Raw genomic sequence first — 14769 nt, forward strand, 5'->3', positions numbered from 1 at the left:
AGCCCTCAGTTCAGCCTCTCTCAGCCAATTGCAGACAGTCTGAGCACTGATGGAGGGATTGTGCGTTCCTGGTGTAACTCGGGCAGTTGTTGCCATCCTGTGATGTTTGGATGTACCGATCCTGTGCAAGTGTTGTTACACATGGTCTGCCATTGCGAGGACGATCAGCTGTTGGTCCTATCTCCCTGTAGCGCTGTCTTAGGCAGATGAGCAGGGACCCTGGGCATCTTTCTTCTTTTGTTTTTTCCAGAGTCAGTAGAAAGGCCTCTTTCGTGTCCTAAGTTTTCATAAATGTGGCCTTAATTGCCTACCATCTGTAAGCTGTTAGTGTCTTAACGACCGTTCCACAGGTGCATGCTCATTAATTGTTTATGGTTCATTGAACAAGCATGGGAAACCGTGTTTAAACCCTTTATAATGATGATCTGTGAAGTTATTTAGATTTTAACTAATTATTTTTGAAAGGCTGGTTCCTGAAAAGGGGATGTTTCTTTTTTTTTTGCTGAGTTTACTATTACCACAACTGCTGCTACTGCTTCAACTACTGTTATAATAATAATAATAATAATAATAATAATAATAATAATAATAATAATTACTACTACTACCGCTGCTACTACCACCACCACCCCTACTACTACAACTACTACCACCACCCCTACTACTACTACCACCGACACTGCTAATACTACTATAATAGTACTACTGCTGCTGCTTCTATTACTCTGTTACTACTACCACGACTGCTGCTACTACTACCACCACTGCTGCTACTACTAACCACCGCTGCTACTACTACTATTACCACTACTGCTGCTACTGCTTCAACTACTGTTATTATTATTATTATTATTATTATTACTACTACCGCTGCTACTACCACCAACACCCCTACTACTACTAATACTACCACCGCCACTGCTACTACTACTATAATAGTACTACTGCTGCTGCTACTGCTTCTATTACTCTGTTACTACTACCACCGCGGCTGCTACTACTACTATTAAATGTATTACCACTGCTACTGCTACCCTGTTACAACTACTTGTCTGATACCACTGTTGCTGCTGCTTCTACTATGGCTACAGTCACTACTGTATTACTAAGACTGCTACTGCTACCACTGTTGCTGCTGCTTCTACTATGGCTACAGTCACTACTGTATTACTAAGACTGCTACTGCTACCACTGTTGCTGCTGCTTCTACTATGGCTACAGTCACTACTGTATTACTAAGGCTGCTACTTTGACTAATAAGCTTATCTCCCAATTTTGCTTGCAATATGACTTTGTCCATTTTATTGTTAATGACAATGCAGTAATCCCTTTGAGGTGGACTGTAAGCTGTAAGCTGGTGGTTTTAATCAGGCTACCGTACTCTGTATTTACCTCTCCCTCAGACACCAACTCTCCACAGAGCACCTCTCCCAGCTCTCCCAGCTCCCTGCATAGCCTGGCCTCCAAGATGGGTACTCAGCGCTACACCAAGGTGGGTCGCCGCAAGTCCACTAGCAGCATCCCCCCGTCCCCCCTGGCCTGCAATTCCTCCACCCTGCCCCTGTCACCCCAGCGCTCCCCCTCCCCCCTCTCTGGCATCACCAAGACCTTCCACGGCAAGACTCTGTCCCCCCCCACCATCGTCCGCCATTGTTTACGTCCCCGCAGTGCCGAGCCGCCCCACTCCCCCCTCCTCAAGAGGGTGCAGTCAGCTGAGAGGCTCTCGAGCGCCTACCACACCGACAAGAAGTCGTACCCCCACCGAAGGCACACGTTGGAGGTGCCTTTCCAGGACAAGGTGGAGGGAGTCTGCGGCGAAGGGGACTACGGGAGGCTGCTGGTGGGGTATGGGGGCTGCCAGAGGCTGAAGGACTGGGCGTCGGAACGCTCAGAGCAGCTGGTGGTGATGAGGAAGCTCAACCTGTCGGAGTGCCGCGACTCCTTCAAGAAGCAGGAGGCGGTGCAGGAGGTGAGCTTTGATGAGCCTGACGACCAGAAGACCATCCCCACGGTCACCGCAACAACGCTCAACGCCCCTGGAGGCAATCGGGTCCCGCAGCGGGCGGCTTCCTGGACGGCTATTTCCCAAACCAGCGAGGAGTTTACTGTGGTGAAACGTTTCAACCTGGTGCCTCAGATTGCTGTGCAGGGCTTGATAGAGAGCGAGGACCAGGATGTCTGGGAGCCGTGCTCTGATGGAGAGGAGGACGACGGCGAGAGGCAGGAGCCCGAATCAACTGATTCCAACATCGGACCACAGCAGCCGAGCAAGGATGTCTCTCTCATGGTAAAAATCTCCAGTAAGGCACCAGAGGCGACAGCTGCTTTGCACAAAGAAAGACCTGCTTCGGATTAAGTTGGGGATACAGCAGTGGACTCTAGCCCCCAGAAAGGGAAGCTAAGGAAGTGACGTTTCCTTGACTCATTTTATATAGCCATTTCTTCCAAGGAAGCACCTTGATACTCTCACTGCTGAAGGAAGGAAGTGTTTGGGCGAAAGAGTATTTTGCCACATTGATTTTGTTTTGTAGATTTCACTTGATTCAGGACTTAGTTTTGTAAATATGTAACACCAGGAAATAGACTGCACTTTATTTCCTGGGCTTATTTATTACTTTTAAGCTAATAGGATTTATAATGGGGCCAAAAAAGGAAAGTGTTCAATTGATAGTGACTAGCCAAGATTATATCATGTTTTGTATTCATAGAAATATTTATTTTCTATTGTCATGATTTTTCTAGAAATGTCTATTTTTAAACATGGTACAGAGTAGTTGATAATGGTAGGAATTTCACAGAAGTAAGTCGTTTTTGGCGAGGAAAGTTTTGACATTTTTTCTGCATTCATAAATGGAAAGTAGGAATGTATAAATCTTAATTTCTAAAGATTACCACACATTGAAAGTTGTTCAGATTTAGGCATAGAAACTGACTACATTTTTGAAGTATATTTTCAATCGTACAAAACTGTAGGGCATTTCTTATATGAACTACTTCGGTCAGTTTTTAGTTGATGTGAAGACTACTCACTTTGTTTGTTTTTTGTTTTATTAAGCCATATCTTATGAACTGAAGGCCCTTTTTGTTTGACAAATAATGTTATTTCCTTGTTGGCAGGCTAGACAGTAGCAGGAAAAGGTAGTCTCCTTTACAAATATAGTTTATATTTCAAAGCAATTTTATGCAACTCTGAGGGTATTTCTTTAAATCTTAGCCACCATAGAAATGAAAGCAAGTGTTTCACATGAAAATCAGTAACTAGTTAGTTTTAAAACCTGTTAATTATATTGCACAATATTCTGTCATAACCTCATTGTCATGTTCGTTCATCCTGATGTTGTTCTATTGGGTTCGTGGTTCCGCTGTACTGATTCTCATGGCAACAGGGTTTAACCCTAGGGTTTGCTGAAATCACGGTGGACTTAAATCAGTTGAACATCGATGTAGCATGGCAATTTGAGCTTGCTGTCAATGCTTATACTACAAAAGCACGAAACCTTTGTTTTTATCAAATACTGTTACCTCATCACTGTCACACAGGCAATTGTTGACAGGATATTGTTTTGATAAGGCACAGATGTTTTGCTCTTAACCCTGTTTTAGGCTACTTCCAGGAATACAGTTATCCAGGTGACACCACCAAGCTAAAGAGAAACGGTTTAAGCTTTCACGGGATCCACTTGCATATTTTCAATTATCCTTGATGCAGCCTTTGACCTTATCTACATTTATACAACGGGTGGGTCTAATCCTAAATGCTGGTTGGTTAAAAGTGCATTCCAGGCGGTGTCTATTTCATCTTGTGCTTTTGCGTTGATGTTTACATTTGGGTAAAGTGCACTAAGGGAAATGACTATTTTGACATAACATATATATATTTTTTTACCGATTAAAAAAAAAAAAAAAAAAATTTATATGGAAGAGTCAATAATGAAGGAGCACCCCATACCTTCAGTCAGACCCCAGGGCTTAGATATTAACAGATGCTAGTTGTATGTCTTTGTACTGTACATGTATATATTTTGATATCTGAGTCTAATTCTGTATGAATTGTTATTGTATATTTTGGAATATACCAAGCAACGTGAACGACCATGGCTGTAACAATGGGCGTCTGATGCTGCAAGGATGAAGCTTGTTGGGGAATCACATCAGTATTGCAATGCATATAATACAATGCATATAATACAATGCATATAATGAATTCGCTGTGTTGAACACCATCATTTTGGCCCATTTTATACACAAGTAGTTTTGAAGTCTGATATTGTCAAATGGTACTTCCTGTTATTTAACCCTCTTTATATATCAAAAGTGGGGGGCTCTTTAGAAGTCTCAACAGATCCTCAGACTATATTTTCAGACTGGATCAACTGCTCAGGACTCAGAAGTCAGTGGTGGTGAAATGAAGTTATACCGAAGACACACTTACTCGCAAAGTCAGAATTGTTAACAATGAACATGCTGTATACACAACTGAAACCAATATTATTTTAGAGTCCTGTATTTCTACTTAATGAAACCACTTTTTGATACCATGTACTGTGAAGCTATTGTGTTAGTCTGCACATTTCAGCACTACATAATTTTACACAAGTACCTTTTTGAACTAAATCTTCCTTAAACTGTTCTGTAGGAATAGTGTAGGATGCGGTTACTCTTCTGTTGGATGCATGCTGCATGAGAGAAGGACACGTAATACTTGATTGCATGTAACGCTGGGTTTATAAAGCGCATGCTGTGGTTTTTAATGTGTGTCTAATAGCATTGTGTGCACAGTCAACTTTTGCACTTTCCTCTCACTCCTATTCATCATGCCCTGAACCAGATGTGATCATATACAAATTTAAGCATGGTTTGAAATAATTGTGTTTTAGTCAAATATTCTTGCGGTCAATTTGCAGCCAACTAATTATTTGGAATTTAGACTCCGACCCACCGACAATCCGCTCAAGAAAAAAAAAATGGCCCGTGGCTGAAAAAGTTGATGATCCCTGTCATGAGGGATGCATGTGGTTGGTTCATCAAGGGCTGGGAGTGAGCTTAGAAGGTTTGGCTACACATCAGTCTGCAATGCTTTGTCTTTTGTATTTAACTCTCATTCTGACGCTTTGCCATTTTGTCTGCTATCTAACACCTCTATTCTCACTTAGTTGTAGACTAAGGGTACCTGTATATTGTAGAACACTTGCAGGGTAAAATGGAAGAACATGTCCACATTTATTATTTCTGTTTAATTGTGATTTTGTTAGCACTGTACCTCCAGTATTTCTAATTTCCATTTTATTTGAATATGGATATACTGTATAAGCCAACTTTATCTGGCTAGTTTCTAAAAAAAGCTCCCTATTCAAACAAAAGCAAATGTTGAATACATAGATGGCTGGCTAGGATGTTATTATGCCTATGGTTGGGTTGTACTGTTGAATGTATTTGCCAATAAGTACTTTCATAATAGAGGAATTGTGATAGGAGACTTCAGATGGGAATCCTATAAATGTTGCGGGTTCATATGACTTTGCCTTTCAACATCTGTCTGCTTATGTTTGAGTAGTGAGGCGTGGGCTGTCCCTGGTGCAAGTGTCAAGATTGATCTATTTTGTGTTTTTACTGGCTGTTGCCAAACTGTTTTATGATAAATAGTTTCCATATGGCATTTGATGAATGCACTCATCGTCACATCTTTTTGTTTTAAGAATATATTGTTCACTGAATTGTAATGAATGCACTCACGTGGCTTAATGCTTACATTTGTTGTTTGTCCCCTCTTTGGATGGTATACTGTATGCCACATCTTACAGCCTGTATCCCATACTTTACATACAACAAGTCGTGTAATTACGGCTACGTTCGTTTGTTTCCGTACAGCTGGTGCACGTACAGCAAGCTGCACAGTGGACACAAGTTTCGCTGGTCTGACTATCGATGTAGTTCGATATCTTCTCTACGAACATGGCAGGGAACTTAGGTTTGTGATAACTTAAGAAGCAAACGAAAATAGCTTTTATGAGGACTAAATTAGCCTTTGAACAAGTTTAAACAGTTACCCAATCAAGGATATTTGACGGTGAGTATTTTTTTGTTTTAAATCTTTTCCCTAAACTGGAAAATGGTGGAGGGGGCTCGAGACGCAAATTTGCTAAACTGGTTTAACGTTACTAGCCTCTGTTGCTATTCGCCAGTTACATGATACAGTAAACCCTTCTCGTAACCTACTACTAACTAACTAGCAAACAATAGGCACATATTGCAGTTTATTAGATAGCCAAACAAGTATTGTCACAAGTTCGTCTTCAACTAACTATGCTTGGGCCAGTGCGTTTCGAATCTTTGCAGCTAGCAGGGTTGGTGCCCCCAAAAGCCTCCAGCTGGCACGAGTTTGCTGGATTACAATCATGTTTGCAACTGTAGCCACGACTGTCAAAAGGCATCCCTTGTATATAACAAACGATTCATATTATGTTTGGTTGTGCCTCAGTTGTTAAGTATAACTGAATATATATTTATTTATCCTATCATCAATGTCTCACCATTTCTTTCCTGACAAATGGGTCAAATGGCTTAAAGTGACATAAAATGGCCAAAGACAGGTGTAACTAGGAATACGGTGTAACCAAAGTATGAAGCTAAGCAAAAACCAAGCACTGGAAATGTATTTAACAAATATATATATATATATTTAGTGAATAGGCCTGGCAGTTGACAACTTAATTGAGCTATTTATTTATACTAAACAAAAATATAAACGCAACCATTTCCAAGATGTTACTGAGTTACAGATCATAGAAGGAAATCAGTCAATTGAAATAAATGCATTAGGCCCTAATCTATGGCTTTCACATGACTGGGCAGTGGCTCACCCACTAAGGAGCCAGACCTGCCAATCAGAAGTATTTTTTTTCCCCCCCACAAAAGGGCTTTATTACAGACAGAAATACTCCTCAGCACCCCTCTTCAGACGATCCCACAGGTGAAGAAGCCTGATGTGGAGGTCCTGGGCTGTTGTTGTGGTTACATGTGGTCTGCGGTTGTGAGGCCAATTGGCTGTACTGCCAAATTCTCGAAAACAATGTTGGAGGCGGCTTATGGTATATAAATGAACATTAAATTCTCTTGCAACAGCTCTGTTGGACATTCCTGCAATCAGCATGCCAACTGCACGTTCCCTCAACTTGAGACATCTGTGGCATTGTGTTGTGTGACAAAACTGTACATTTTAGAGTGGCCCTTTATTCTCCCCAGCACAAGGTGCACCTGTTTAATGATCATGCTGTTTAATCAGCTTCTTGATATGCCACAGCTGTCAGGTGGATGGATTATCTTGGCAAAGGACTAAATGCTCACTAACAGGGATGTAAACAAATTTGTGTACAACATTTGAGAGAGAAGCTTTTTGTGCGTATGGAAAATGTCTGGGATCTTTTATTTCAGCTCATGGGACCAATACTTTACATTTTACATTCATATTTTTGTTCAGTATATATTACTGGATAAGTCATGATGACAAAATAATTGTATTATGGCTTGTTAACATAGGATAGGGCCATGGTTTTGGTCTATTTGATTTGCGAACACATACAAATTAATATCAAATAGGCCTATTTTAATCCATCTGAGCATCAATCGGCTAGGCCTATATCTGTTTCGTAAAAGGCTATTTATTAACTGAAAGACGAGCAAGAATTGTTCTAGGACTGTCTGGGAGTAGGGAGGGGAAAGGTCTATTAACTAATTTACTGACTGGTGATGTCCAGGCAGGCCAAAACGCCATCCCACCAAAACAGGCAGAAATGTCAGGTGGTCTTTTCAAACAGCTCTTACGCTACATGGGCATTATCACCATGTTCACAATTTCACAGTATTATTCCAACTTTGTATTTGAAATATATACACAAAACACGGGAATATTACATTTGATTCCACTGGGCTTTTAAATGATCTCATAATAATACACTACATGCTCGTCGAACATCTCATTAATATGGAGTTGGTACCCCTTTGCTGTTCTAACTGCCTCCACTCTGCTAGAAGGCGCTCCTCCTAGATGTTCGCACATTTCTGCAGGGACTTCCTTCCATTCAGCCACGAGCATTAGTGAGGTCGGGCACTGATGTTAGGCGATAAGCTCTGGCTTGGAGTCGGCGTTCCAATTCATTCCAAAGGTGTTGGATGTCAGGGCTCTGCGCAGGCCATTCAATTTCTTCCACACGAAATTCGACAAGCCATTTCTGTATCGACCTTGCTTTGTGCACGGGGACATTGTCATGTTGAAACAGGAAAGGACCTTCCCCAAACTGTTGCCACAAAGTTGGACGCACAGAATAGTCTAGAATGTAATTTCCCTTCACTAGAACTAAGAGCCCTAGCCTGAACCATGAATAACAGCCCCAGACCATTATTTTTCCTCCACCAAACATTACTGTTGGCACTATGCATTGGGTTAGGTAGCATTCTCCTGGCACCCACCAAACCCAGATTTGTCCGTTGTACTGCTAATTGGTGAAGCGTGATTCATCACTCAAGAGAAAGCGTTTCCACTGCTCCGATGGTGGCGAGCTTTACATCACTCCAGCCGATGTTTGGCATTGCGCATGGTGATTTTAGGATTGTGTGCGGCTGCTCGAGCATTGAAACCCATTTCATGAAGATCCCGACAAACAGTTATTGCGCTGACAATTACTGGAAGCAACTTCCAGAGGCAGTTAGGAACTCGGTAGTAATTGTTGCAACCAGGGACAGACTATTTTTTTTAACTTGCTACGCCCTTCAGCATTAGGTGGTACCATTCTGTGAGCTTGTGTGGCATACCACTACATGGCGGAGCCGTTGTTGCTCCTAGACATTTCCACTTCACAATAATGGCACTTAGAGCTGACCCCGGTCAACTGTAGCAGGGCAGACGAATTGACATGTTGGAAAGGTGGCATCCTGTAATGTTTCCGCGTTGAAAGTCACTGAGCTCTTCAGTACGGGCCATTCTACTGTTAATGTTTGTCTATGGAGATTGCATGGGTTTGTGCTTTTATTTTAGACACCTGTCAGCAACGGGTGTGGCTGAACTAGCCGAATCCACTAATTTGAAGGGCTATCCACATACTTTTGCCATGTATTGTATATCTATAAATAATAATGTAGCCTGATTTATTCTTAAACCTCTGTGATCTCTATTTATAGTAAAATACAGAATATGAGCAGGGGGTAAAGTATTCAAACACTTTTTCCACATTTTGTTACGTTACAGCCTTATTCTAAATTGAATTGTTAAATGTCCTCATTAATCTATACACAATAAACCATAATGACAAAGCGAAAACAGGTTTTTAGGAATGTTTGCAAATGTATTAAAAATAATTATTTATTTACACAAGTATTCAGACCCTTTGCTTTGAGACTCGAAATTGAGCTCCGGTGCATCCTGTTTCCATTAATCATCCTTGAGATGTTTTTACAACTTGATTGGAGTCCACCTGTGGTAAATTCAATTGATTGGAAAGGCACACACTTGTGTGTGTATATAAGGTCCCACAGTTGACATTGCATGTCAGAGCAGAAACCAAACCATGAGTTTGAAGGAATTGTCCATATAGCATCGAGACAGGATTGTGTTGAGGTACAGATCTGGGGAAGGGTAGCATTGAAGGTCCCCAAGAACACAGGGGCCTCTATCATTCTTAAATGGAAGAAGTTTGGAACCACCTAGACTCTTCCTAGAGCTGACCGCCTGGCCAAACTGAGCAATCGGGGGAGAAGGGCCTTGGTCAGGGAGGTGACCAAGAACCCGATGGTCACTCTGACAGAGTTCCTCTGTGGAGATGAGAGAACCTTCCAGAAGGACAACCATCTCTACAGCACTCCACCAATCAGGCTTTTATGGCCAGATGGGAGGCACTCCTCAGTAAAAGGCACATGTCAGCCCGCTTGGAGTTTGCCAAAAGGCACCTAAAGACTCTCAGACCATGAGAAGCAAGATTCTCTGGTCTGATGAAACCAAGAATTAACTATTTGACCTGAATGCAAAGCGTCAAGTCTGGAGGAAACATGGCACCATCCCCAGGGTGAAGCATGGTGGTGGCAGCATCATGCTGTGGGGATGTTTTTCAGGGACTAGGGCGAAGGTTCACCTTCCAACAACACGACAATCGTAAGCACACAGCCAAGACAAAACGGGAGTGGCTTCAGAATCTCTGAATGTCCTTGAGTGGCCCAGCCAGAACCTAGACTTGAACCTGATCAAACATCTCTGGAGAGACCTGAAAATAGCTGTTTAGCGACACTCTCCATCCAATCTGACAGATCTTGAGAGGATCTATAGAGAAGAATGGGAGAAACTCCACAAATACACGTGTCAAGCTTGGAACTTTAAGGCTGTAATCGCTGCCAAAGGTGCTTCAACAAAGTACTGAGTAAAGGGTTTGAATATTTATGTAAATGTCATATTTCAGTTTTATTGTTAATACATTTGCAAAAATGTCAACCTGTTTTTGCTTTGTCATTATAGGGTATTGTGTGTGTAGATGCGGGGAGGAAAACAATTGAATCAATTTTAGAATAAGGCTGTAACATAACAAAATGAGTAATAAGTCAAGGGGTGTGATTACTTTCCAAATGCACTGTGTTGTCTGTGCCTGTATTAAAATGATAAATTGTCCGCAATTACTTCCACTTCACCCATTACTATTAGTGAAGTCGAAAATTATTAAGTTGGAGTTCGAGGGTCAGAAGCGATCACTGCCTAGATACATTTTCTAATATTAGAACATTTCCTTGATTTGTTAGAGCATCTCTGGTGATTCCTGGGCACATGGCAGCAGACTGCCCAATAGGAATCCAGGAGACCACTAAGCTTTCGTTCTCTGTAGCAACAGTGACTTCCTTTTTATTTATTGATGAGTGAGTTTTTTCCCCCCCTCTCTTCTTGATCCTGTCCCTTCTGCGGGAGGTGCTCTCAAACGGTAAAAATCATTGTGACTAAGATTAACCATCCTATGATGGTGAAATCTTTATCCTCAAAACCCACATTGTTCTATTGTGTTGCACTGTAAAAACAGAAATACTTAGATTTTTTTGGAATATTCAAAGTACCTTGAATAAGGCAGATGTTTCTTTCAAATGGAAATGGACCGCACAGTGGAAATGACATTGTCGGAATGGTTGTGTAATTTAAGGACAGGACAACCAAAAGGAGAAGATTTTTTAAAAAGGGTGTTGAGGCAGAATAGAGGGGGTTAAGGATGGCGTGAGGACAGAGGCCTATGGTTGGGTATATCAGTGCCACGTGTCCACCCTGGCACCTTTCCGCAGCACTCGAAGGTTGTCGAATTGCAAACCCGCTGTGCCCCGGCCAGTTCTCGCTCTCTGCCTAAAGGTGGGTGAGTGTTGCCCTATGATGTCTTTACGTTATTTAATTTCCATCATCACCATACCAGTTGTTTGTTAGCCATAATCTGGCATTGCATTTAGGATTGTGTGCATGTCTCTGTGTTATGGCTCGTTTCAAGCTGCATCATTCTTCGGGACAGGATAACTCATCAATTTAGGAGGAATGAGCACCACAATAAATCATATTTTATGCTGTACTCAGATGGCAACATAAGACCTAAGCCATTGTCCACATGCAAAGTCAAGGTGATCTGGCTGTAGTGACATCAAGATGTACCAGTGAAATTAATTTCCCTAGCTCATTTTGTAACTACTAGAATTTCTTAGTAAAGTATTTGCACAACGATTGCCTGTAATATGCAGTTTGTGTCAAGAGACGCATATCTTATTTACCCATTGAGTGATAATGGCTGTTGCAGAAACAGTCACTTTCAAATTACATTCAGTGTTTGGTTTGCATGATCAATGGTGCACTTTTACTAGTGTGAGCATTAAGAAATCATGTGTGAGAGATTTATCAGACATAATTAGTAGACTACACTGCTCAAAAAAATAAATGGAACACTAAAATAACACATCCTAGATCTGAATGAATGAAATATTATTATTAAATACTTTTTTCTTTACATAGTTGAATGTGCTGACAACAAAAATCACACAAAAAAGATCAATGGAAATCCAATTTATCAACCCATGGATGTCTGGATTTGGAGTCACACTCAAAATTAAAGTGGAAAACCACACTACAGGCTGATCCAACTTTGATGTAATGTCCTTAAAACAAGTCTAAATGAGGCTCAGTAGTGTGTGTGGCCTCCACGTGCCTGTATGACCTCCCTACAACGCCTGGGCATGCTCCTGATGAGGTGGCGGATGGTCTCCTGAGGGATCCCCCACCTGTGGACGTCGGGCCCTCATACCACCCTCATGGAGTCTGTTTCTGACCGTTTGAGCAGACACATGCACATTTGTGGCCTGCTGGAGGTCATTTTGCAGGGCTCTGGCAGTGCTCCTCCTGCTCCTCCTTGCACAAAGGCGGAGGTAGCGGTCCTGCTGCTGGGTTATTGCCCTCCTACGGCCTCCTCCACATCTCCTGATGTACTGGTAGCGCCTCCATGCTCTGGACATGCTCCATGCTCTGGACACTACGCTGACAGACACAGCAAACCTTCTTGCCACAGCTCGCATTGATGTCCCATCCTGGATGAACTGCACTACCTGAGCCACTTGTGTGGGTTGTAGACTCCGTCTCATGCTACCACTAGAGTGAAAGCACCGCCAGCATTCAAAAGTGACCAAAACATTAGCCAGGAAGCATAGGAACTGAGAAGTAGTCTGTGGTCACCACCTGCAGAACCACTCTTTTATTGGGGGTGTCTTGCTAAATGCCTATAATTTCCACCTGTTGTCTATTCCATTTGCACAACAGCATGTGAAATGTATTGCCAATCAGTGTTGCTTCCTAAGTGAACAGTTTGATTTCACAGAAGTGTGATTGACCCGGAGTTACATTGTGTTGTTTAAGTGTTCCCTTTATTTTTTTTGAGCAGTGTATATCTGGTTTACTGATGTCTTTCCAAACACAAGGGTTTAAATCCACCAGGTAGGCCTAAACAAGACCAAATATATTAATTGTAAGCCTTCATGCTTGGGCTGAGAATGGCCAGGGACCTTGCAATACGATATTTTCACGATACTTAGGTGCCAATACGATATGTATTGCGATTTTCACTATTCTATATGTATTGTGATTCAATACTGCGATTTATTTGAATTAGATTTTTTTTTGTGCTTTGATGTTAAACATATTGCCTATTGTAGAGAGACGAGGGGTTATGAGAACTAGTTATGATCAGTCAGAGAAATAAAAGTGCTAAAAACATGACTCACTATTTCAAAAGAAGTTGGAGAACAAGCTATAGGATGGAAAATCCCAGAGTTTTAGCGCAGGTAAAGTCGACTAGCACGAGCTAATGCTACCAACAGTAACAAAAAAAAACTTGAGTCAAATATTGATCAAATATATCGTCCCAAAATAATATTGCGACATGTAACTATCTGTGTTTTCCCCCATCATCACTACATGCTAAAATCCTCATTATCCTCAGTTAAAAGTTCTAAATATCTAAAATATATCTTGACTTATTAAAATTGACTTAACCGTTAATTGGTTAGCTGCCGAAAATACATTTGGCCGTCATGCTTATCAGTCCATAGGGTAATTTGCATAATTTGTGGAATTAAATTGGCGTGTGTGCATTTTTGTTAGTCATCATGTATGTTTTCACACGCTCACAGCATACAGCCTAGTTTGAGGAGCGGAATAGCCTGCCACCTGTCTGACAGCGCGAGAGTAGCTCCTCAAAAAGCTTGTATGCTAATGGAGTGAAACCTGCAACTTGTAATTAACGTGCACCTCCCATTTGGGTGTATAGGCTGTAGCCTGCTTACCGTTGACTATCAACGCGTCACCCACCATTTTGCAATGTGAGCTTGTGGCAGTATCATTGTTTGAAACCTGAATGTTTTACTTTACTTCAAATAACGAGGCATGTCTTACGTTGCTTCAAAGTAGCCATGCGAAAAATCCATCCGTAAAAACATGGAGGCAATTATTTCATAATGACTTCCTCATGCCATTAACCAGCTTTTCCCTCATGTTCTATTGGTTTTCATATCAACTTTCTTTCGTTGTCCAGAAGCCAAAGGCACAATCCTAGTCATATTAGCAACCCATCATAGTTTGTTGCTATGAGATTCCCCTTCTTTCAAAGTTTCTTACAGAGATTTTAATCTTTGTCACAAGTGCTTGCATTAGGTTTAGAATGGTGAATTCTATTGTGGCAAATGTTTGAAAATGACTTTTTATTAGCTGCTTCATTACAGGAGTTTAATAATCGGCTATCGCCTTTTGAAATGTAAGACGATAGGCTTGCTATTGTTTCATGTTTCCATTTAAATGACTATCTTCATGAAAAATGACCGTTCCTTGTATACATGCCAAGTATCAGAGAGGAAGAGGCAAAGCAAGAGGTTTCACTCTCGCCAAACTCTAACCAAAATAATCGCAATACGTTTCTATGGGTTTACTTTGGCCCTAAGCTTTTCACCTGCCTTTGTTAGGGCGGAAAAATAAGCATCTCGTCATTATATACAGTTCTCTAATAAGATTTTCTGTTGGTTAAGTCATTTTACTGTGTGGAATTTATTTTACCGTTTGTTGACCGGTTAATGAGGGTCAGTTAGTCAGCAGCAAAATTGTACGACATTTCCACCCCTAAAATTGACCATGAACATTTAAAAGTTATGTAAAAAGCCAGTCCTACTGTTACAACTCTTAAATAAGATTGAACATATGCAAAATAACTTTCTCCAGTACTTGATATTGAG

At 41.3% G+C, this 14769-nt stretch overlaps 2 protein-coding genes across 52 annotated transcripts in view; both read left to right on the forward strand.

The window, feature by feature from the left end:
- Nucleotides 1-5748, forward strand: part of LOC118400668 (microtubule-associated serine/threonine-protein kinase 3-like) — a 51989-nt gene extending 46241 nt beyond the window's left edge. For 3 of the 5 annotated variants that reach the window (XM_052475181.1, XM_052475180.1, XM_052475182.1), the window contains one exon: nucleotides 1404-5748. In XM_052475181.1, coding sequence (XP_052331141.1) covers nucleotides 1404-2356 — 953 coding nt within the window. In that variant the 3' untranslated portion in view covers nucleotides 2357-5748. The remainder of the gene's footprint in view (nucleotides 1-1403) is intronic. The other 2 variants (XM_052475179.1, XM_052475183.1) reach the window with 1 other exon arrangement.
- A 136-nt stretch (nucleotides 5749-5884) lies between these two features.
- Nucleotides 5885-14769, forward strand: part of LOC118401465 (phosphatidylinositol 3-kinase regulatory subunit gamma-like) — a 33837-nt gene continuing 24952 nt past the window's right edge. For all 47 annotated transcript variants that reach the window (XM_052475185.1, XM_052475191.1, XM_052475192.1 and 44 more), the window contains exon 1: nucleotides 5885-6067. The gene's annotated coding sequence lies outside the window, so the exon portion shown is untranslated. The remainder of the gene's footprint in view (nucleotides 6068-14769) is intronic.

Source organism: Oncorhynchus keta, chromosome 22, assembly GCF_023373465.1.
Source record: "Oncorhynchus keta strain PuntledgeMale-10-30-2019 chromosome 22, Oket_V2, whole genome shotgun sequence".
NCBI classification, from domain to species: Eukaryota; Metazoa; Chordata; class Actinopteri; order Salmoniformes; family Salmonidae; genus Oncorhynchus; species Oncorhynchus keta.